The sequence below is a fragment of the Antedon bifida genome, chromosome 4 (genome assembly GCF_963402885.1).
Source record: "Antedon bifida chromosome 4, ecAntBifi1.1, whole genome shotgun sequence".
NCBI lineage: Eukaryota > Metazoa > Echinodermata > Crinoidea > Comatulida > Antedonidae > Antedon > Antedon bifida.
Genome location: NC_136229.1, coordinates 13,874,733 through 13,893,169, shown reverse-complemented (window position 1 = coordinate 13,893,169; position 18,437 = coordinate 13,874,733). Strand labels below are relative to the sequence as shown.

Genomic DNA, 18,437 nt, shown 5'->3' with positions numbered 1-18,437 from the left:
TATTAATATAGGATTATATAATTTCTCTAGAATATGTAGTTGGGCTAACCTAGTAGTACAGTGTTAGGTACAACTCTAAAACGCTAGCTTTAGTAGCAGTTAGCAGTTCCCTGTTTGTATGTATAAAAACCAGAACCAAAATGTTTGAAGACTAAAATAGTATGTTTTTATTATTAACTAGAATTAAATTCGTCACTTTGAAGAATTATAGGTGATCAATTTTATAATTTTACTGATATTTAATTTTTTTAAAAACATGCAAATACGTTAAATATGACCGCAAAATATTGATTTATGCAATCCTATTACCTGATGCATATATGCTTATATACAGTGTAAAATAGGTTAAATTACGGGAACCACACCATGTTCTAAGTTTTTGGTATGACGTTGTCAAAATAAACTTGAAGATCACAATTTCGAAAGATAATGAATTAAGCAAAAAATTATAAGATTTGAAAGAAAATTTGGCACGTAGAAGCGCACTGCGTGCTCTTTGAAATTTGTATAAATTTGACGAAAGAGAGAAAAAAACTACTTTTTAACTTCAACTGGCCATTTCATAATGTCACAACATCTGATTTTATTAAAGCACAAATTAAATGTTATTTTAAAGCTTTAAGGCCACATTTATATTTGTACCCAATACATTCTTATTCAAAATAATCTAGTTTAAGATATAAAATAATTTGATATAGTGTAATAAATTGACCATTGACCTAGACTCCAAAGGCAAAATTAAATTAGTTATTCTGAATCTTAAGGATAATGTTTATATGTGTTTAAAACATTCTTTACAAGAAACTTTGTGGTTAAAGAGATAATTAGGGACAAAGTTTTCAAATGGCAGCCATTTTGAATTTATGGAAAATAGGTAATTACTAATAAACAAACCAGGGTAGATTTTAGATACTAATATCTATATAGGCATATATTTTAGTATGTTTTAACAAAAAAAAAAACATTTTCTGAAAAATGACTGAAAAAGCTATACCACCTATTTCTATATTACAAAATAACATGAGAAAATGCATTTATCTAGAAACACTACACAGAAATTACATGATTCCCCACGATAATTTTAATGGAAACAGCAAGAGCAACCATTCAACCAATCATGCCTGCACCATGGTTGCATTTGAAGCGTTACCATCGGAGTAAACATTAAAAAATTCCCATGTATGAAATTCCTGAAAACACTCCTAAGAAAAATAATGATATCTCCTAAATTCAATAATTAATTCACCTAAAATTTTGTTTTACATTAGAGCAAGATTGGTACAAAAAGATTTCACAAAAACAATTTACAAATTCTTTTTTGTTTTTCATAGGTGCCATATCTAATAAGGAAATCACACACCTGTTACCGTGGCAACCATTACTTTAAAAAAAAAAATATTTCAGTTTTGTTATATTTACCTAAAGTGTGATTAATTACCAAAGTATGAAGAAAATCTATTTTTTGGCATTTGGCCACTTTTTAATGAAATAGGTCGATATTTGTAGTCAACCGCTTTTAAATGGCTTCAAATCTTAAAAGTTGCGATTTTTTGGTACAAGTTTGCATACCAGGTTTTTATTCTAAGGAGCCCCACTAACTATTGTTTTAACTACATTAAGTTTTAGCTTAAAAAATAAACATTACCTGATGAACTGGTTGCTGGACCATATATGGAGAATGTACATATGGAACGCTATGGACTCCGGGAATTGTGTATGGAACATGGTTTCCATATGGATTTTGAATAAGTGTTGTTGGTGTCATAACACGTCTATGGAAAATAAGTATACATACTATTATAGTTCTTCTTAGCTTTAAAATACAACCAACTCCTCTAATATTGGACACCTTTGGGCTGGCCAAATATTTCTGGTTTTCCGGAAAGTCTGCTATTAGGAATAATAATATTTATTTGGTAACCAAAAGAGGGAGAATGTAATACAGCACATACTGTAGTACCTAGGTTACATAATTTAATTGAAATTTGTATCCATTTTTAATCGTGGTACACTACCAAGATATACATACCCATTTGGAGCATATACTGAATCGTAAACCTGAACTTCCTCAACTTTTGGCCAGTTGGCGGCATTGTTAGGATGTTTGGTGAATTCTTTTCGTTTCTTTACTCCACCATCAGCAAATTTACATAGTAAAGGTTCTGTCTGTCCTGTTAAAACTTTTCCATTAAACATACCAATAATTTCTTCACATTTTTCTTTTGATTCCATTCTATAAATAAATATTTAAATTATACTTGAAATAATAATAATAATTTATTTGGAAGCTACACTTTTGAAACAGTGGCACACTTCTGAATGATGGTGTAAATAAAGTTAGAGAAAAAAAAATGATTGAACCTATTTACAGTTCAAGGAAACTAAATTATGTACAAGATATAAAAAATAACATTAACAAAAGTAATACTTTTGAAACAGTGGCACACTTTCTTGAATGAATGTGCGTACATAGTACAGTAAGTAAAAAAAAAAATTAATAAATAACAAAATAAATACATGATATTAAATGGGGAGAAAGATCTGGAAATTATTTCATATTACTTGGGCTGCCATGATATTGGCACAAATTACCATCAGCGTGGATATGGTGGAACAGCACTAAAGCATGCGCACCAGATTCAAATTGATATGCCCTCATCTTACTAATCAATGCAATGACTTTTTTTGTTTTCAGTATACAAAAAGAACACATAGTATTTATCTTACCGAGCAAATCCTATACCTCGACTCTGCTTCAGTTCATCTCTTAAAATTCTAGTACTGATAACTTGGCCATAAGGAGATAACAATTTTTCTAGTTCCTTCTCATCCATATGTTTAGGTAAGTTTGTGATGTACAAATTTGTAAAGTCTTGTTCTTGTTGCTGTCAAAAAGCAAAGAATTTGTGTTATTTAATATAAATTTGCAAGCTTTCCAACCATTTTTTATCTCCAGGGCCGTAGCTAGCATGTCCGAAAATTTCTAATTCCGATTCTAATAATATTAGCTATAAAACCAAACATGCATCGTGGGCAGGTTGATATTTTCATATTGTGATGTGATAAAGCCACTTTGACCGATCGCGTGAAAGGTAAACAAAGAAAAGAACCGTAACTTTTCAGCGAAAATACCAGGTCTTCCCCAATTTGTATTAACGGATTCTTCCAAAAAAGAAAAGACAATTAATTCAGCAATAAGACAACGTCAGGCTAGGCCTATAGCTAGTGTACGATGTTTATATGTTACCGCTCTTTACGAGCTAGGCCTACAAAACTACTTAGGTAGTGCATTATTTTTCTCTTTTTATCATAAAATTAACCTTAGAACGCACATTTAAGACAAGAAATGATCTGGTTTAATGTTTTTAAAGTTATATATATATGCATTATATCGTCGAACGTCAACAATTGCAGGTCTAGTGTGTTTAAAACATTTTTTTTGTGATAATCATTCTCCAATAAGTCAAACCATTACACCAGACTCCATACTTTCTATTGTATTCTTACCTTAGCCATCTGGGCAGCCACACCTTTGGCTTGTAATGCAGTGACTGCTTTTTGTGCTGCTGGGCCATTTTCAAAATCTACAAAACCATAACCTACATAAGAAGGAAAAAAAAAGAGTTAAAAATAATAATAATCAGGCTGCATATAAAAATCAAAATAAAAAAAAGAAGGGCGGAGGGGAGGTTTTTTTCCTGTAAATAATTGTATGTATTTTCTGCAATCTTTCATAATAATAGTGTCAGTGTTAAAAAATTGTATAGTTGTTGCATTAATTGTCTTTCTATTTTTACCAGACTCCGTTGATACAAATTGGGGAAAACTTTGTATTTTCGCTGAAAAGTTAGGAGTCTTCCATTTGTTTTGGCCTCACGATCGATCGAAATGTGTGTGAATTACAGAAGAAAAACGAAAATATCAATCCGCGCGCAATGCATTTTGGGATTTATAGGGGGCCGCTAAAATTACTAGTATCGACTTATTTTTCTCATGTTTAACCGTTTAAAGACGAAAAAAGTTATCTCAATATGACCATATAGTATATATTATAACTGCACAAACAAGTTTCTTGCAAATGCGGAATTTAATTGTTCTCCAACTTGATCCGATTTACTATAACAAATAAATAATGATTACAAATAATATATACGGTATCTATCATACAGTACAACATAAATAATTCTATACAATAATAATAGACCTTACATAAGTATCTAAATAAGTCATAGATAAAACAGTACAATATAAATAATTCTTGGTTCAAAATAATTACAACTATAATAATAATAAGATAAGTCTCAATTGCTTACCAAAGATATGCCTGGATAACATGTGCAGCTATAGCTATACACTATATCAATTACTACCGTACTACAGCTTTAGGCTTCTAAGTAAGCCTTGGTACATCTACCATCTATAGCTAGGCCAGCTTAGGCTTCTAAGTAAGCCTTGGTACATCTACCACTTCTATAGGCTTCTAAGTAAGCCTTGGTACATCTACCACTTCTATAGGCTTCTAAGTAAGCCTTGGTACATCTACCACTTCTATAGGCTTCTAAGTAAGCCTTGGTACATCTACCACTTCTATAGGCTTCTAAGTAAGCCTTGGTACATCTACCACTTCTATAGGCTTCTAAGTAAGCCTTTTGTGCTTGCTAGGTCCTTACCCAACAAGCCTAACTATCCAACTGCCAGCCACAGCCCAAGCAAGCTATGCCCTCATTAGCATAACCCATATGGTTGGTCACCTGTTCACTTGACACCCTTCAGTGAACACAAGCACAGTAACCTAGCTTGGATTTGGCACTTACATACCCACCCACAATTGCGCATTGCACAATTCTACATACAAATACAATGAAAGTGTAAAATCCAGGCCTATAACACAAATTATCCATCAACTTATTGACTATAATGTTAAACAACAATGTATATAAGTAGCGACAAAAATAAAGTTAAATATAAAGTTCATACAATGAAAGTGTAAAATCCAGGCCTATAACACAAATTATCCATCAACTTATTGAATATAATGTTAAACAACAATGTATATAAGTAGCGAAAAAAAATAAAGTTAAATATAAAGTTCATTTAAAGTTTCTTAAGTTTTCTCAGCTTCCTTCTTTGTTTTGTTGAATTCAGAATAATATAGACAACGCCTCGGATTTACTTTTCCGGATCATCATTCTCCAACAGCAAACATAGTTTACTCACAGGCCTTGTCAGGATACTTGCATGTGTCTTTACCTTTACTTGCCGAACAAACCCATCCTTGTTTTGGAGATAACCACTTTTGTCTTCTTTGTAACAGCGGAAGATATTCACTTTTCCATCTCTCCCAGAAACGATCAGCCAAATATTGAGCTTGTTTCCATCTTCTCCGGAAGCAATTGGATTTCTCATCTGCTGAACAAAACTGTTCCACTCTAGACTTAAATTGTCTTATAAAACGTTTGAATTCCAAGGATTCACCTGCAAATTTCTTAATTTCCATTTGTGGCTTCCGCATAGTCCTTATCACCTCGTTCATATCAGTAGAACCAACTTTTCTATTAGAAGAAAAAGAATCCTGACAACCCTGCCGGTTTTGCTGAAACAGATGAGTTTGCGTAACAGGAACTACCACAGGAGTCACTGTGTTCGAAGCTAAGTTAGGAATTGTAGTAGGAGCAGGATCTGCTTGAGCAAAGTTTTGGGTTGCCAGTACGTTTACGGGAACAGCAGGTACTACCACAGGAGCAACTGACGTTAGCACAGGAATTGTAACATGATCGGCTGGAGCAAAGGCTTGTGTTACATCACCAGGAACAACAGGGACTACAACAGGATCCAATGGGTCTAAATCTAATACAGGAATAGTAGCAGGATCCGCTGGAGCAAAGGATAACACATTTCGTCGGTATGCACTATCTAGAAACCCTTCCATTGATGACGTACTTTTGTGGCTACCAGAACCACTTCCGCTTGCGAAATCCCTTGCAACATTCAATCTTGCTTCGGCGACGTCTATCTCTTCTTTTAAAGCGTTTTCTTCTTTTAACTGTTTGAGTTTGAACTCTTCCTGTTGAATTCTCTGCTTTTCTGTGAGACTCCTCTGCCTGGCTAGCAACTCTGCATGTTTTTGCTCTTCTTGCATCACAAAAGCACTTAGTGATCGCTTAGAAGATTTTGAACTGTTAGTTGATTTCCTGCTTGCGGAGCGATGAGAATTTACCGCCGCAGACTGCTCTACCTCAAGCACCGCAAACCAATCCTCTACTTTAGCTTTTAAGTTTGCCAACCACACATCTTTGTCTTCAAACCATTCATTATACATTATTTTCTCTTCCTCGTTCAGCAAGCCACAAATTTCATCATGAAGGAACATAAATTCACCATACACCATTAACCAATCTTGATGCACCTTAATCAGATTTTCTCTTGTAACTTCCTTATTCAAAGAAGCTTTCAACGCTTCTGACACAAATTTAACACGACGCCACAACTCTTTGATTCCTTTCAGCTTTCGTTCCTTTTCATACTCTGCACCCTTCTCGGTCTTACGTTTTACTCTAACAGATTTCTCTGAAGCAGCTTCAGCCATCGTGGATATAACTTTGTAAATTTTATAACTGCACAAACAAGTTTCTTGCAAATGCGGAATTTAATTGTTCTCCAACTTGATCCGATTTACTATAACAAATAAATAATGATTACAAATAATATATACGGTATCTATCATTCAGTACAACATAAATAATTCTATACAATAATAATAGACCTTACATAAGTATCTAAATAAGTCATAGATAAAACAGTACAATATAAATAATTCTTGGTTCAAAATAATTACAACTATAATAATAATAAGATAAGTCTCAATTGCTTACCAAAGATATGCCTGGATAACATGTGCAGCTATAGCTATACACTATATCAATTACTACCGTACTACAGCTTTAGGCTTCTAAGTAAGCCTTGGTACATCTACCATCTATAGCTAGGCCAGCTTAGGCTTCTAAGTAAGCCTTGGTACATCTACCACTTCTATAGGCTTCTAAGTAAGCCTTGGTACATCTACCACTTCTATAGGCTTCTAAGTAAGCCTTGGTACATCTACCACTTCTATAGGCTTCTAAGTAAGCCTTGGTACATCTACCACTTCTATAGGCTTCTAAGTAAGCCTTTTGTGCTTGCTAGGTCCTTACCCAACAAGCCTAACTATCCAACTGCCAGCCACAGCCCAAGCAAGCTATGCCCTCATTAGCATAACCCATATGGTTGGTCACCTGTTCACTTGACACCCTTCAGTGAACACAAGCACAGTAACCTAGCTTGGATTTGGCACTTACATATATATATGTGATGTTGACTAACTAGACTATCTACAAAGAGTGTGTAAAAAGTGGATAATGAAAGAAGATCAAACCCCTAATATGCTGTAGGTCAAAAAACATACATCATTTGCATTGGTAGTAGAAAGGGTCCACAAATTTGGTGGTGAAAATATGGTATATTTTTTATGAGCACCATTTCTTCAAAAAATATAAAGTAATATAAAGTATTTATTTGGAAGCAGAAACAATGACTAAGTTATGCCAAATATCTATCAAAACCATATATTCGCCAATTTAGCGAAGAAGACAACATTTTTTCACCTTTTGGTTTCACAATTGCAGTTTGGCTCACAAATTACAGTTTAGAGTCGGTCGGGCGTGGTTAACACAATATTTTTATTTTGCATTAATAAAAAATCCATACATGATAAAAAATTACATTTCTCTCCAATACAATGCATAATAACTATAGTTTGGTAACATTTACTAATACTCTTAAATCTTCATGTTATCATTAGAGTAATAGCTATTTAATGCATATTTAGCTGCTAGGTACATAGCTAATATATACTGCTAGTATTATTGTCAAAGTACTCTGTTTATCAAAAGAATGATGTCAAAGCTAGGCCTACATCTAACTTTTGGCGAAAAAATATTCACAGCTAACATGAGCCTACGGTGCTATGAAAAGAAAACATGAAAATAGTTTTTAAAAATGGTCTTTGTATTAATTTGTGTATTTTGGTGTAACACAGTATTATTTAGAGTTTTCATATGTGATACCTTATTTGCTTTTGATCAAAAGTATGGCATGGTTACAGCAGCAGTACATTTTCTGATTGTAACCATTTTTTGAACAAGCTGACATGGAACAATAATATATGTACTAATTAGTTGCTTGGAGATTTTTTCAGTGTTTCAGGGCAAGTAGGTTACGGATTTGGGACTGGGTTGAAAAAAGTGTATGTTTATTATGATTAAACTTCACTTTCACAAGCTCACTCACCTTTACATTGATTAGTATTCTTATCCAGTATTGCCTTTGTGGAATTAATTTTTCCATATCTAAAAAAAAAACAACAAAATACACAAAATTTACTTTTTTATTATTAATATAAACATATAAATAAATGTGCACTGTTGTAAAATCACATCTTTGTTTTGTTTCGTTGGATAGCTTTTTTAAATTCTAAATCTATTTTATTTTGAGTAGTTTAAATTTCTATTTCGTAAAAAACAAAATGCTACGGGTCATGGTATCATTTGCGTAGCGTTCATAATCATTTGTATAACAGTGTTATTTTTGTCAAACCGGGTACCACACAATATAAAACCATCTGTCAAGAATGTCAATGTTAATTGGCATGCATTTCTCTTTGAACGTCAGGTGCAGCAAACAGAATTTTTGCATTTAATATTATTATACAGTAAAATTATATTAAAATATTAGGAAGATTTTAATAGAATTAAAATCAGTTTTCCTCAAATTAACACGAAATAAAGAAAATGTGTCCTAATGCCTTTACTACCTTTTTGAATTATTATTATTTTATTGTTCCCGGGCATTATCCTATTTTATCCGTTTGTTGTTCATATTTGTATTCTTATGAGTGTATGCAACATGCAATCAACACAATTGTTTGTTTTTGCCCGGGTAGCCATAATTCTTTTCTATTGGCAGAAAACCATGTTTGAAAAAACAACATAGACACCGGTCACTGCACTGGATATAGTTATAAAGAAAACTAGATTAACTAGCAGATAAGACAAATCTAGATTACTTTCCAAAGTTACGTTTTTGCTGTAGTAGTTCCAAGATCAAACAACAATTTTGCGTCGCACCTAATTTACCTGCAAAGCAATGGTTGTTTTCTTATTTTTTACTTGCAATGTGAAAACCGAGCACATCGAGGATCTTGATAGTTCAACTTAACTTTACTAGAAAGTATTTTCACACACTAAAATTGTTATAACCAGATAAATGTTACCAACATAAGAAAAACCGTATTTATCTTAATACGAAGGAGACCTTTTTCCTTGTACATTTAAAAACAATTTATGTACACAATTGGAAAATTATGACAAAAAGCCAAAGGAAAATCTAATAGATATTAGTAAAACTGTATTATTTTATATATACATTTTTTGATATGGATGTAATGGGATAAAATTATTAGTATTACATTCCCTTTCCAATGAGACCATGGATGACAAAGTTTAGTGTGGAATGTCGGCCATTTTGAAATTAAAAAATGGCGGCTGAAGGGGTGGTCGTAAAAAAATAGCACCTAACTTTTTTGGAAATCAACAACTCAAGAATAAACAAAGTTAGCCAATAAAATCTATTTTGGCACAAATATCGAGCTTGCACTTATACTTTGAAAACAATTAATTTTAAAAAGTGGACCGTTTTCTTTTTTTAGGGGTTGGTTAGACATTTTCCGTTGGGGAAATCAGTTTATACCTCCCAAGTGTACCTATTGTTTAGTAGTTAGCAATAATGAATGCATATAGAGTGTATAATAGCCCTCACAGCCAATGGAACGTCGCGTTTTTCTAGGCGCTGAAGCTACGAAGTGAATGCGAATGATTTTTACTGTATATTATATTCCCCAACGAAAAGTATCCGCATTCTCCGACGGGGGACTAGGCGTAGCTCCCCGCTGGCGCCACCACTGTTACCAGCTAGGCCTAAGTCTAACTAAGCTAGGCCTAAGACCAAAAGTGGCCAATAGGAGTACTATTTTTAATTGATATTGATATGCAGAAATAAGTAATAGTCAAACACTTGTATGTTATTCTGTATTTATATAGCACTGCAGCCATATAAACCGCTCAGAATAACTAAACCTAATTCCTTCGATAACAATGAAATTTGTTATAATAAAATGTGTGGAATGTAAAGCCAGCAGGTTGTCAGTAATTTGCCACTTGATTTTATTGAATTAAATGGGTAGGGTATGTTCAGACTCACGGCGTTAATGTAGCGTTATCCAGTGGTAGCGCCATCGGGGGGCTACGGAGGCTCTATTCCCTTCGTCAGGGAGCCTAGCTACCTAGATACTGTGTATCGACGTACACTACAGCAAAAGGGTACGAATTATGTTCGTGATCCATTTTTCGTATGTTCACCAATTTTTTATATATATAATTTCGTTTCATATATCAATGTAAACTGCATTTTGCAGGGACCTATATCTATTTTCACAATTTTCTTAGCAGCAGCTCTAATAGGGCAACATGCAACCAATATGCAACAAGGAAACACAGAAACATGAAAATTTTCTGTGGCGCGAAACTTTTGATTGATTAGTCATCAACTCCGAGTATTGTTCAAATTACATAACCCATCTAAAATATATTGCACTTGATTTAGATTAATTTCCTTATTTTCGAGTTGTTTCAAGTTGCAAGGGGCTAAATTCTGTTTCCAAAGTTAGTTACAATTCAGGGCCGTATGCAGGATTTTATTTAGGTGGGTGCGGATTAATATATTTTGGACCATTTTCATAATATTGAGTACTTATTTATTTTAAGACCATATAAAATGTGGACCTTTTGCAATTTGGGAGGGGGGGCACCCCCCCTGTGTACGGCCCTGCAATTCTCGCTTCCATGATTATTTTTTTAACCCAGCTCCCAGCAGAGTGATTTCAGTGACGTGGTTTTAAAATACTATGCTGCCCTCAACGTTTAAATTTAGTTAGACTGTAAGCACATTTGTCCAATTTTTGTCCTTGCAGCAATTTTGTCCGTGCGTCAATTTTTGTCCTTTCGGCAATTTAACCATACAGCAATTTGTTCTTTCACCAATTTGTTCATACGGCAATGTGTGTGTCCGTACGGTGATTAGTGTGTTATAATAATACAAAGGCAGAAATATGACCAATAATACTAATATGGTAGTTTTGGTCCGAAGAGGAAGCAATTACATGCAGCTGTAACACAAGCCTAGGCCCTATATAGCAGTCTCATAATTTGTGTCGATCAGGTCCTGTACATAGATTCGCTAATATAATGTAGTAGGCCCTACATTACCACAGGACAATTAGCATGGAGTGGTGTCTGTATGTAGGTGAACAGAAATATAGTTTATGCAGCGTAAATTATTGACACAACAGCAGCAGCAACTAATCAATGGCATTGTCGCCACTGCCGCCATTTTGATTTTTTACTAAAAAATGTATTATGGAAATCTTTTTGGGTCTTTCACTGTAACCTTAAAATTACAGCAATATTATCTTCTGTGTAAATAGGTCTAGCCTGGCCTGCTTGCTGCGATATAGTCTCAATTCTATATGAAATACTCATTATGAAAAGACATCATTAGTTACCCACAACACAGGGCGTGCCCAACACAGTTTGTGAAGTGCAACTGAGTTCAGGTCATGTTTCTCAGTGCTGACCAGTGTGTTGAGTTGAGGAGGTGCTAGACCAGAATCAATTTGGTGCATTGCAACGGTTTTTAAGCTTTGCTCTTTTTTGTATGTACCCAAGGCAAGGGAAAATATGTATTTTCTACAAATATATTCATTCTACAATGAAGAAATGAAGTTAAACATTTTACTATGAACCATTGAAAGATTGACTCTTGTTTTTACTTACATATAGCACATTGTGTGAAGATCTTGATCAGTTGTGTTAGGTAATAAGCCCCTTATATAAAGATTGGTTTTACTAAGTTGATCTCCATGCAGTGAGTGTGGTGAGTTCTGTGACCCTGATCCTGTACTGATGGTACTGGGACTTGGAGGGGGCATGCTTCGTAGTTGAGGGTTAAACTGTAAAACAAAATATAAAATAATCTACATCTTAGTAAAAATCTAGCAAGAGTTGAATTGAAAAAAAAACAGAATTCAAAGGAAGTACAAGTACATAAGCAAAAATCTTACAGTATATTTGTCCACAATTTTATTTATTTAACAACAGAAGCCCATAAATTGAACTACATTACTTTAGTTTATCTGTATAGTTTTAGCTCATACAATTTGACATGGTACAATAATATCATTAATATGGATATATTGTGAGGTGCAGATTTAGACCTTAGCATGTGCAAAAGTCAGCTGAGTAAATTTTTTTTTTTAAGTGAAAAATAATAAAACATGATTTCAAACACAATGTCAACCAAGTCTTTATTCTTATTTTGCGACATTTATAAGATTACAGTTACTGTATGTCATGAGTTGATACAGACACGTTACGCAAATAGACACGCACGCTGATCGAGAACAGTTAAAAGTGTAGGTGGCATGCAGCAGTTAGCAACAACTCTTGCTGGTTAGAAGTTGGCTGATGTGTATGCTTAAAGAATCGCTCGAGCAAAAAATCCTGTTCCCTTATCAAATTTCACAACAGGAAAAACCCACTAATTTAATAGAATGACGAACCTACTGTATAAATAGACATTTCTCACAATGGCCAATTCTTCTAAATATATTGTAATTAACATTCAGTGAGTAAGGCTACATACAGATGTGCAGCATAAGTCTGGTGTGGATTAAAATGCCAAGCTGTTAATATAACATATAATATATCGTTCACTTCAAATATAGTGGTTTTGGATGGCTTTATTCTCACAGAACATTTATGACTACATGTGTTTCATTTTATGATCTTTCTAATCTCTATCTTCCGCCCTCTATCTTGTTGTGTATTGGAGGGTTGCATTAACACATACTGAAAGGCGTTCATTATATTAATAAATGGCGTTAAACAGAGAAGATTTTACGTTTTAAAAGTACTAGCCCAGGGTCCCTATTTTAGATTTTACACTGTCATGATAGCCGTCTTTTGTTTTTTTATGACCATTTCTTGAAATATGGCCATCTTAATTATTGTCAGTGCTCTATTTATGCCGTACGTATGAACATACCTAAGTATAGTAAAGGAGTTGGGAGTAATCAACCACTGCTGAGAGTGGTAACTGGGAAACAAGCAAATTAAATCTGTCAGTGCCCAAAAACATAAGAACCCAGCACTGGTCCTAAACCACCGGTGTGCTCAAACAAACAAGCTCCGACACTAATCCGCTGGTGCTTCACAAACATAGGTAACAAGCTCTGGCACTAATCCACCAGTGCTCGCAAAGATAGGTAACAAGCTCTGGCACTAATCCGCTGGTGCTTGCAAAGATAGTTAACAAGCTCTGGCACTAATCCACCGGTGCTCAACAAAGATAGGTAACAAGCTCTGGCACTAATCCACCGGTGCTCGCAAAGATAGGTAACAAGCTCTGGCACTAATCCGCTGGTGCTTCACAAACATAGGTAACAAGCTCTGGCACTAATCCACCGGTGCTCGCAAAGATAGTTAACAAGCTCTGGCACTAATCCACCAGTGCTCGCAAAGATAGGTAACAAGCTCTGGCACTAATCCACCGGTGCTCGCAAAGATAGGTAACAAGTTCTGGCACTAATCCACCGGTGCTCGCAAAGATAGGTAACAAGCCCTGGCACTAATCCACCGGTGCTCGCAAAGATAGGTAACAAGCCCTGGCACTAATCCACCGGTGCTCGCAAAGATAGGTAACAAGTCCTGGCACTAATCCACCGGTGCTCGCAAAGATAGGTAACAAGCCCTGGCACTAATCCACCGGTGATCGCAAAGATAGGTAACAAGCCCTGGCACTAATCCACCGGTGCTCGCAAAGATAGGTAACAAGCCCTGGCACTAATCCGCTGGTGCTTCACAAACATAGGTAACAAGCTCTAGCACTAATCCACCGGTGCTCGCAAAGATAGGTAACAAGCTCTGGCACTAATCCACCGGTGCTCGCAAAGATAGGTAACAAGCTCTGGCACTAATCCACCGGTGCTCACTGGAAATCGTGTAAGCACACTGACTAACAAGCTTTATAAAAAAATAAAGCTCATACAGCCTAATGAAACAAGCAAGCACTACACTGCCGTACTTTGAGAAAAGGGCTTATCTACAAAAATCTACTTTTGAGTAATTGACCAAAATGTGTTTTTGTTCTTCATTACAAAAGTTCATGTAGTATATTTTATTTTCAAATGAATATATTTCAAAAGTACATTTAAAAAAAATTTCTGACATAACTTTCAATTATTATTTTTTTATTTTTTGGGGTCAAATTGCAGATAAAGCCTTTTCTCAATTTATTTGTACTTAAAAATGGCGGGAAATACTTCGAAAACAGGGCACTTTTGCAGTTAAGCATATAACCTCTTGATTCTGTCACAATCTTGATTTATTTCTTTATTTATTTATTCTTTCCTTAGCACTATTTTGTCCGTCAATTATCTTCATATCAGTTTCATCTAGCTAAGTCAATTTTTCAGAGTATATTCCTTATGGCCAGGAATCGATGTGGTTATGTTTTCATGGTGCGCAATCAAAAATTATGCGGTCTATGAAATCACGTCTATAATCATATCTTCACAAGCATGAATCACAATTAAACAAAATTTGGTACTCATTAATTTCAGGTCATATTTCATCATATGGCAATACAATTACGTGCATAGCGCATATAACGCATGCTTACGTGCGCTTAAAATGTTCAAAATTGTCTAAATTTATTTTCGTTGAAATTAGAGTATGTTTCAGGCAATTTTAAACGTTTAAAAAATTGCCATGAGTGTGCAGATTTTTACACGCGCACTGCGCGTTAAAAATTAACACTATTTTTGTCCGATTTCTGTCGTACAACCTTTCTTTAATAATATCATATTTTATTCACTTTTCAACGCTAAATTGCGTTATACGAGCACGTCAAAAGTGACAGGCTACGCACATGTAAGTTAACAAAATGGTGAAAATATGCTAAATTTTAAAATTAATATAGATCGTCAGAATGCTCGGGAACACCTATTTTTTATTTCATTTTCTTGAAGTGTATGTATCATATGTATGATTTATTATGAAATTAAGAGAACAAAACTTTATTAAGTCATCATTAATTGCATATTAAATTAAAAAAAATTAATTTAAACAATCAAACAAATTATGACATTTTCTTAGACCAAAACTTAACATTAACTTTCTTCCTTCAAAAGTTCATATATTAAAGTTAAAAGTATATACGGTAGTTTGACAGTGCATCATTTTTTAACATTTTTAAAGATGTCATCATAGTAAACAATTATAATTCATTGCGGTATGTAATAATCTATCTGCACCAAAGTGGTTCCTGCATAGTAAATACACGGAGAAATCTTTTTACAACTTTTAGTCAGTTGTGTATGGATCGGTGGTCTGTGTCTATGGCACTCAAGGTACCAAGTTCGAGTCGCACCTTGAGAAATGAATTTTTATTATCTGTATTGTTTGTTCAATTTTATTTTTTAGTGTATAGATTATACACATAATTTATAATGAAATCTATATAAAAAGTAATTAGTAATGTCTTTATTAATTATGTAACAATGTTGTTTATGACATTATACGCAGAGGGATCTTTGATCGGATTGTTATACCGGCTATTGTATTCCCGATAGCAAGATCCTATCATATATTAAAATAATTAAAGATTCTGAGAAAATCAAGCAATCAATATATCTTTTAAAAATCAATTATCTTGATTTAAATGAATGCATATAACCTATAATTCGTCATAGTGACGAATTAAATCTAGTTTTGTTTGATTTTTTATGAAAATTTACCAAAACATTTAGTAACTTTAGTTAAAATAAATTATAACTGTAATTTAGATCAGGTAAAAAATTTACAAAATATATGAAAAAGGCTTTTCTCCTAAGAGCAATAATCTGCCTCATTATATATTCATCATACTGTTATCTGATTGGTCAATTACTGTAGTTAAGGCCTTTTGTCAAATTATTTCTATAGGTGTTTGTAGATAAGCCCCAAAAGATAATAATTATTATCATAAATTTCATATTTATAGACATATTTTGGGATAACTGGTCAAGTAATAGAGTATACCCCCATCAGTCAAATAAGACAAAAATCTCAATTTCGAAAAAAATGTAGTTAAGCCCTTTTCACAAAATATGGCAGTACAGTACTTATAGACTCTAAAAAACAAGCAAATATTTGCACAATTTTAAGAAAGAAATTTTGGAATGATCTTTGAAATGGTAATCAATATAGTCAAAGGCAACAAATTAAATAGCGCCTTTGGGCTTCTGTACTATTCTTTAGCTTTTCTTTTTCAACCAGGGCTTTCTGGTGCTAACAACAATTTCAATGATACAGCTGGTGTTTTCTATTATTATCAATAAAGAAGTAAAGAAGTCAAAATCTGCTGCTCCTTGGATGATGGCGAAATAATATCAATTGCAAGAAAGGAGTAAATTAGATGGAAGCTAAAAGAATGAACTCTGACATACATTGGGCTACTGTATGTTTTGATTCCTTTGCAATCCACTAAAAATCAACATAAATGTAAATCTAATCGCTATATTCAGAACAATCTTAAACGGCTCTAGCTAAGATATTCGTATATATATACGATAAAAAATCTGTCACATTGTCCATTGACAAAGCAAAGATGTTTGGCATTTTTTTCAAAACAAAACAAATTTGCCTGAAATCACAATTCCAGAACTATCCGACATATCTGTCAATGTAAATGTTTAAATCCAAATACTAATAAAAAGAGAAAAGAAATAATTCTTTTAAAGACACTAGACCTGCAATTGTTGTCGTTTTGTAAAAAATAATGCATATATATATATATAAATCCAAAGGAAAATTACTGAAAAAATGGCAATGCTGTGGGTATCAGTGGCAGGATCTCAATAGAGATACAAAAAAAAAGCGCGAAAAGCTAAATCAAAACGATAAAGTAAAACAGCAAGAAAAATTAGCAGAGCTTTCGGGCAACTCTAGCCCTTTATCAGTGCAAGTGAAGGATAACGTCATAGCATAAGAACTGGCAAGTGCTGCCTGGGTGTATATATATATATATATCAAATTATAGAAACAGTGCTAATATTTGGAACATGATCTCATAATCGGTTCAAATCCTGCCAGAGACATTTTTTCATACAACTAAAAAATACGGAACTTTCGCCAATGAGCTATGCTCGACGTGATTATGTTCCGAATATGAGCACGGTTTCTATAATTTGACAGTATGATTTATATATAATTTACACAGTACTACGGAACACAATTGATTTATATATATATATATATATAAATCCAAAGGCAAATTACTGAAAAAATGACAATGCTGTGGGTATCAGTGGCTGGATCTCAATGGAGATACAAAAAATAAATCGAAAAGCTATTAAATCAAAACTATAAAGTAAAACAGCCAGAAAAGTTAGCAGAGCTTTCGGGCAACACTAGCCCTTCATCAGTGCAAGTACAGTATATATATATCACTTTAATTTGAAACGATAAAGATGAGGAAATCTGTGAGAATGAGGAAATCTGTGAGAATGAGAAAAAGTCGCCCCAACCGAGACTCGAACCCGGAAGCTTCTGCTTGATATGCAGATGTCCTAACCATTAGACCACTGGGGCTTGCATAGTATTGTTCAAACTCGATTGGATAGCGACTCTTTAACATTCTCTGCGTGGTACGGTGGAACAGCACTAGTCCCTCAATTGTACACACGCACACCAGAGATCAAATTGATACGCCCTCATCTTTCAGTATTTTATTCACGAGGCAGGATCTCAGAAGAGATACTTTTATATATAACATCACAGGCACAGAATAAATTCTAAACCACCCAGTGATATCCTGAAATTTAATTCATTAATTAACCACGCAAAGAATATTAAAGAGTTGCTATCCAATTGAGTTTGAACAATAGTACCATGAAAGCCCCAGTGGTCTAATGGTTAGGACATCTGCATATCAAACAGTTAAGGTTCCGGGTTCGAGTCAACTTTTTCTCATTTTCACAGATTTCCTCATCTTTATCGTTTCAAATTATTTAATTAAATTTCAGTATATCACCGGGTGTTTTAAAATTTATTCTCTGCCTGTGATGTATATCACTTTAAAAACATTCAACCAGGTCATTTCTTGTCTTAAATGTGTGTTCTAAGGTTCCATTCCCTACATTTTTTAGATCTAATTTAAGGTCACAAACTACATTTAATGTAGAAATAAATACTATATGGTCCTATTGTGATAACTTTTTCTTTTAAACGCTTAAAAATGTGAAAAAT

At 33.9% G+C, this 18,437-nt stretch overlaps 2 protein-coding genes across 9 annotated transcripts in view; both read right to left on the bottom strand.

Moving 5' to 3' along the window:
- Positions 1–18,437, bottom strand: part of LOC144840172 (RNA-binding motif, single-stranded-interacting protein 2-like) — a 139,463-nt gene that overhangs the window by 6,463 nt on the left and 114,563 nt on the right. For all 7 annotated transcript variants that reach the window (XM_078695889.1, XM_078695888.1, XM_078695890.1 and 4 more), the window contains exons 2-7: positions 11,925–12,100; positions 8,326–8,384; positions 3,508–3,599; positions 2,728–2,885; positions 2,030–2,233; positions 1,646–1,772 (exon numbers count right to left, since the gene is read on the bottom strand). In XM_078695889.1, the coding sequence (XP_078552015.1) occupies positions 1,646–1,772; positions 2,030–2,233; positions 2,728–2,885; positions 3,508–3,599; positions 8,326–8,384; positions 11,925–12,100 (816 nt within the window). The remainder of the gene's footprint in view (positions 1–1,645; positions 1,773–2,029; positions 2,234–2,727; positions 2,886–3,507; positions 3,600–8,325; positions 8,385–11,924; positions 12,101–18,437) is intronic.
- Positions 4,065–7,303, bottom strand: LOC144840166 (uncharacterized). 2 transcript variants are annotated; one of them, XR_013611849.1, is made up of 3 exons: positions 6,873–7,303; positions 4,314–6,675; positions 4,065–4,116 (listed from the first exon to the last, which is right to left on the bottom strand). XR_013611849.1 is itself a non-coding variant. In XM_078695880.1 (3 exons), the coding sequence occupies exon 3, from the start codon at positions 6,584–6,586 to the stop codon at positions 5,210–5,212; it is 1,377 nt and encodes a 458-aa protein (XP_078552006.1). In that variant the 5' UTR covers positions 6,587–6,675; positions 6,873–6,976; positions 7,028–7,303; the 3' UTR covers positions 4,065–5,209. The 2 variants fall into 2 exon arrangements, 1 of the variants encoding a protein (XP_078552006.1); XM_078695880.1 differs by having other exon boundaries at positions 4,065–6,675; positions 6,873–6,976; positions 7,028–7,303.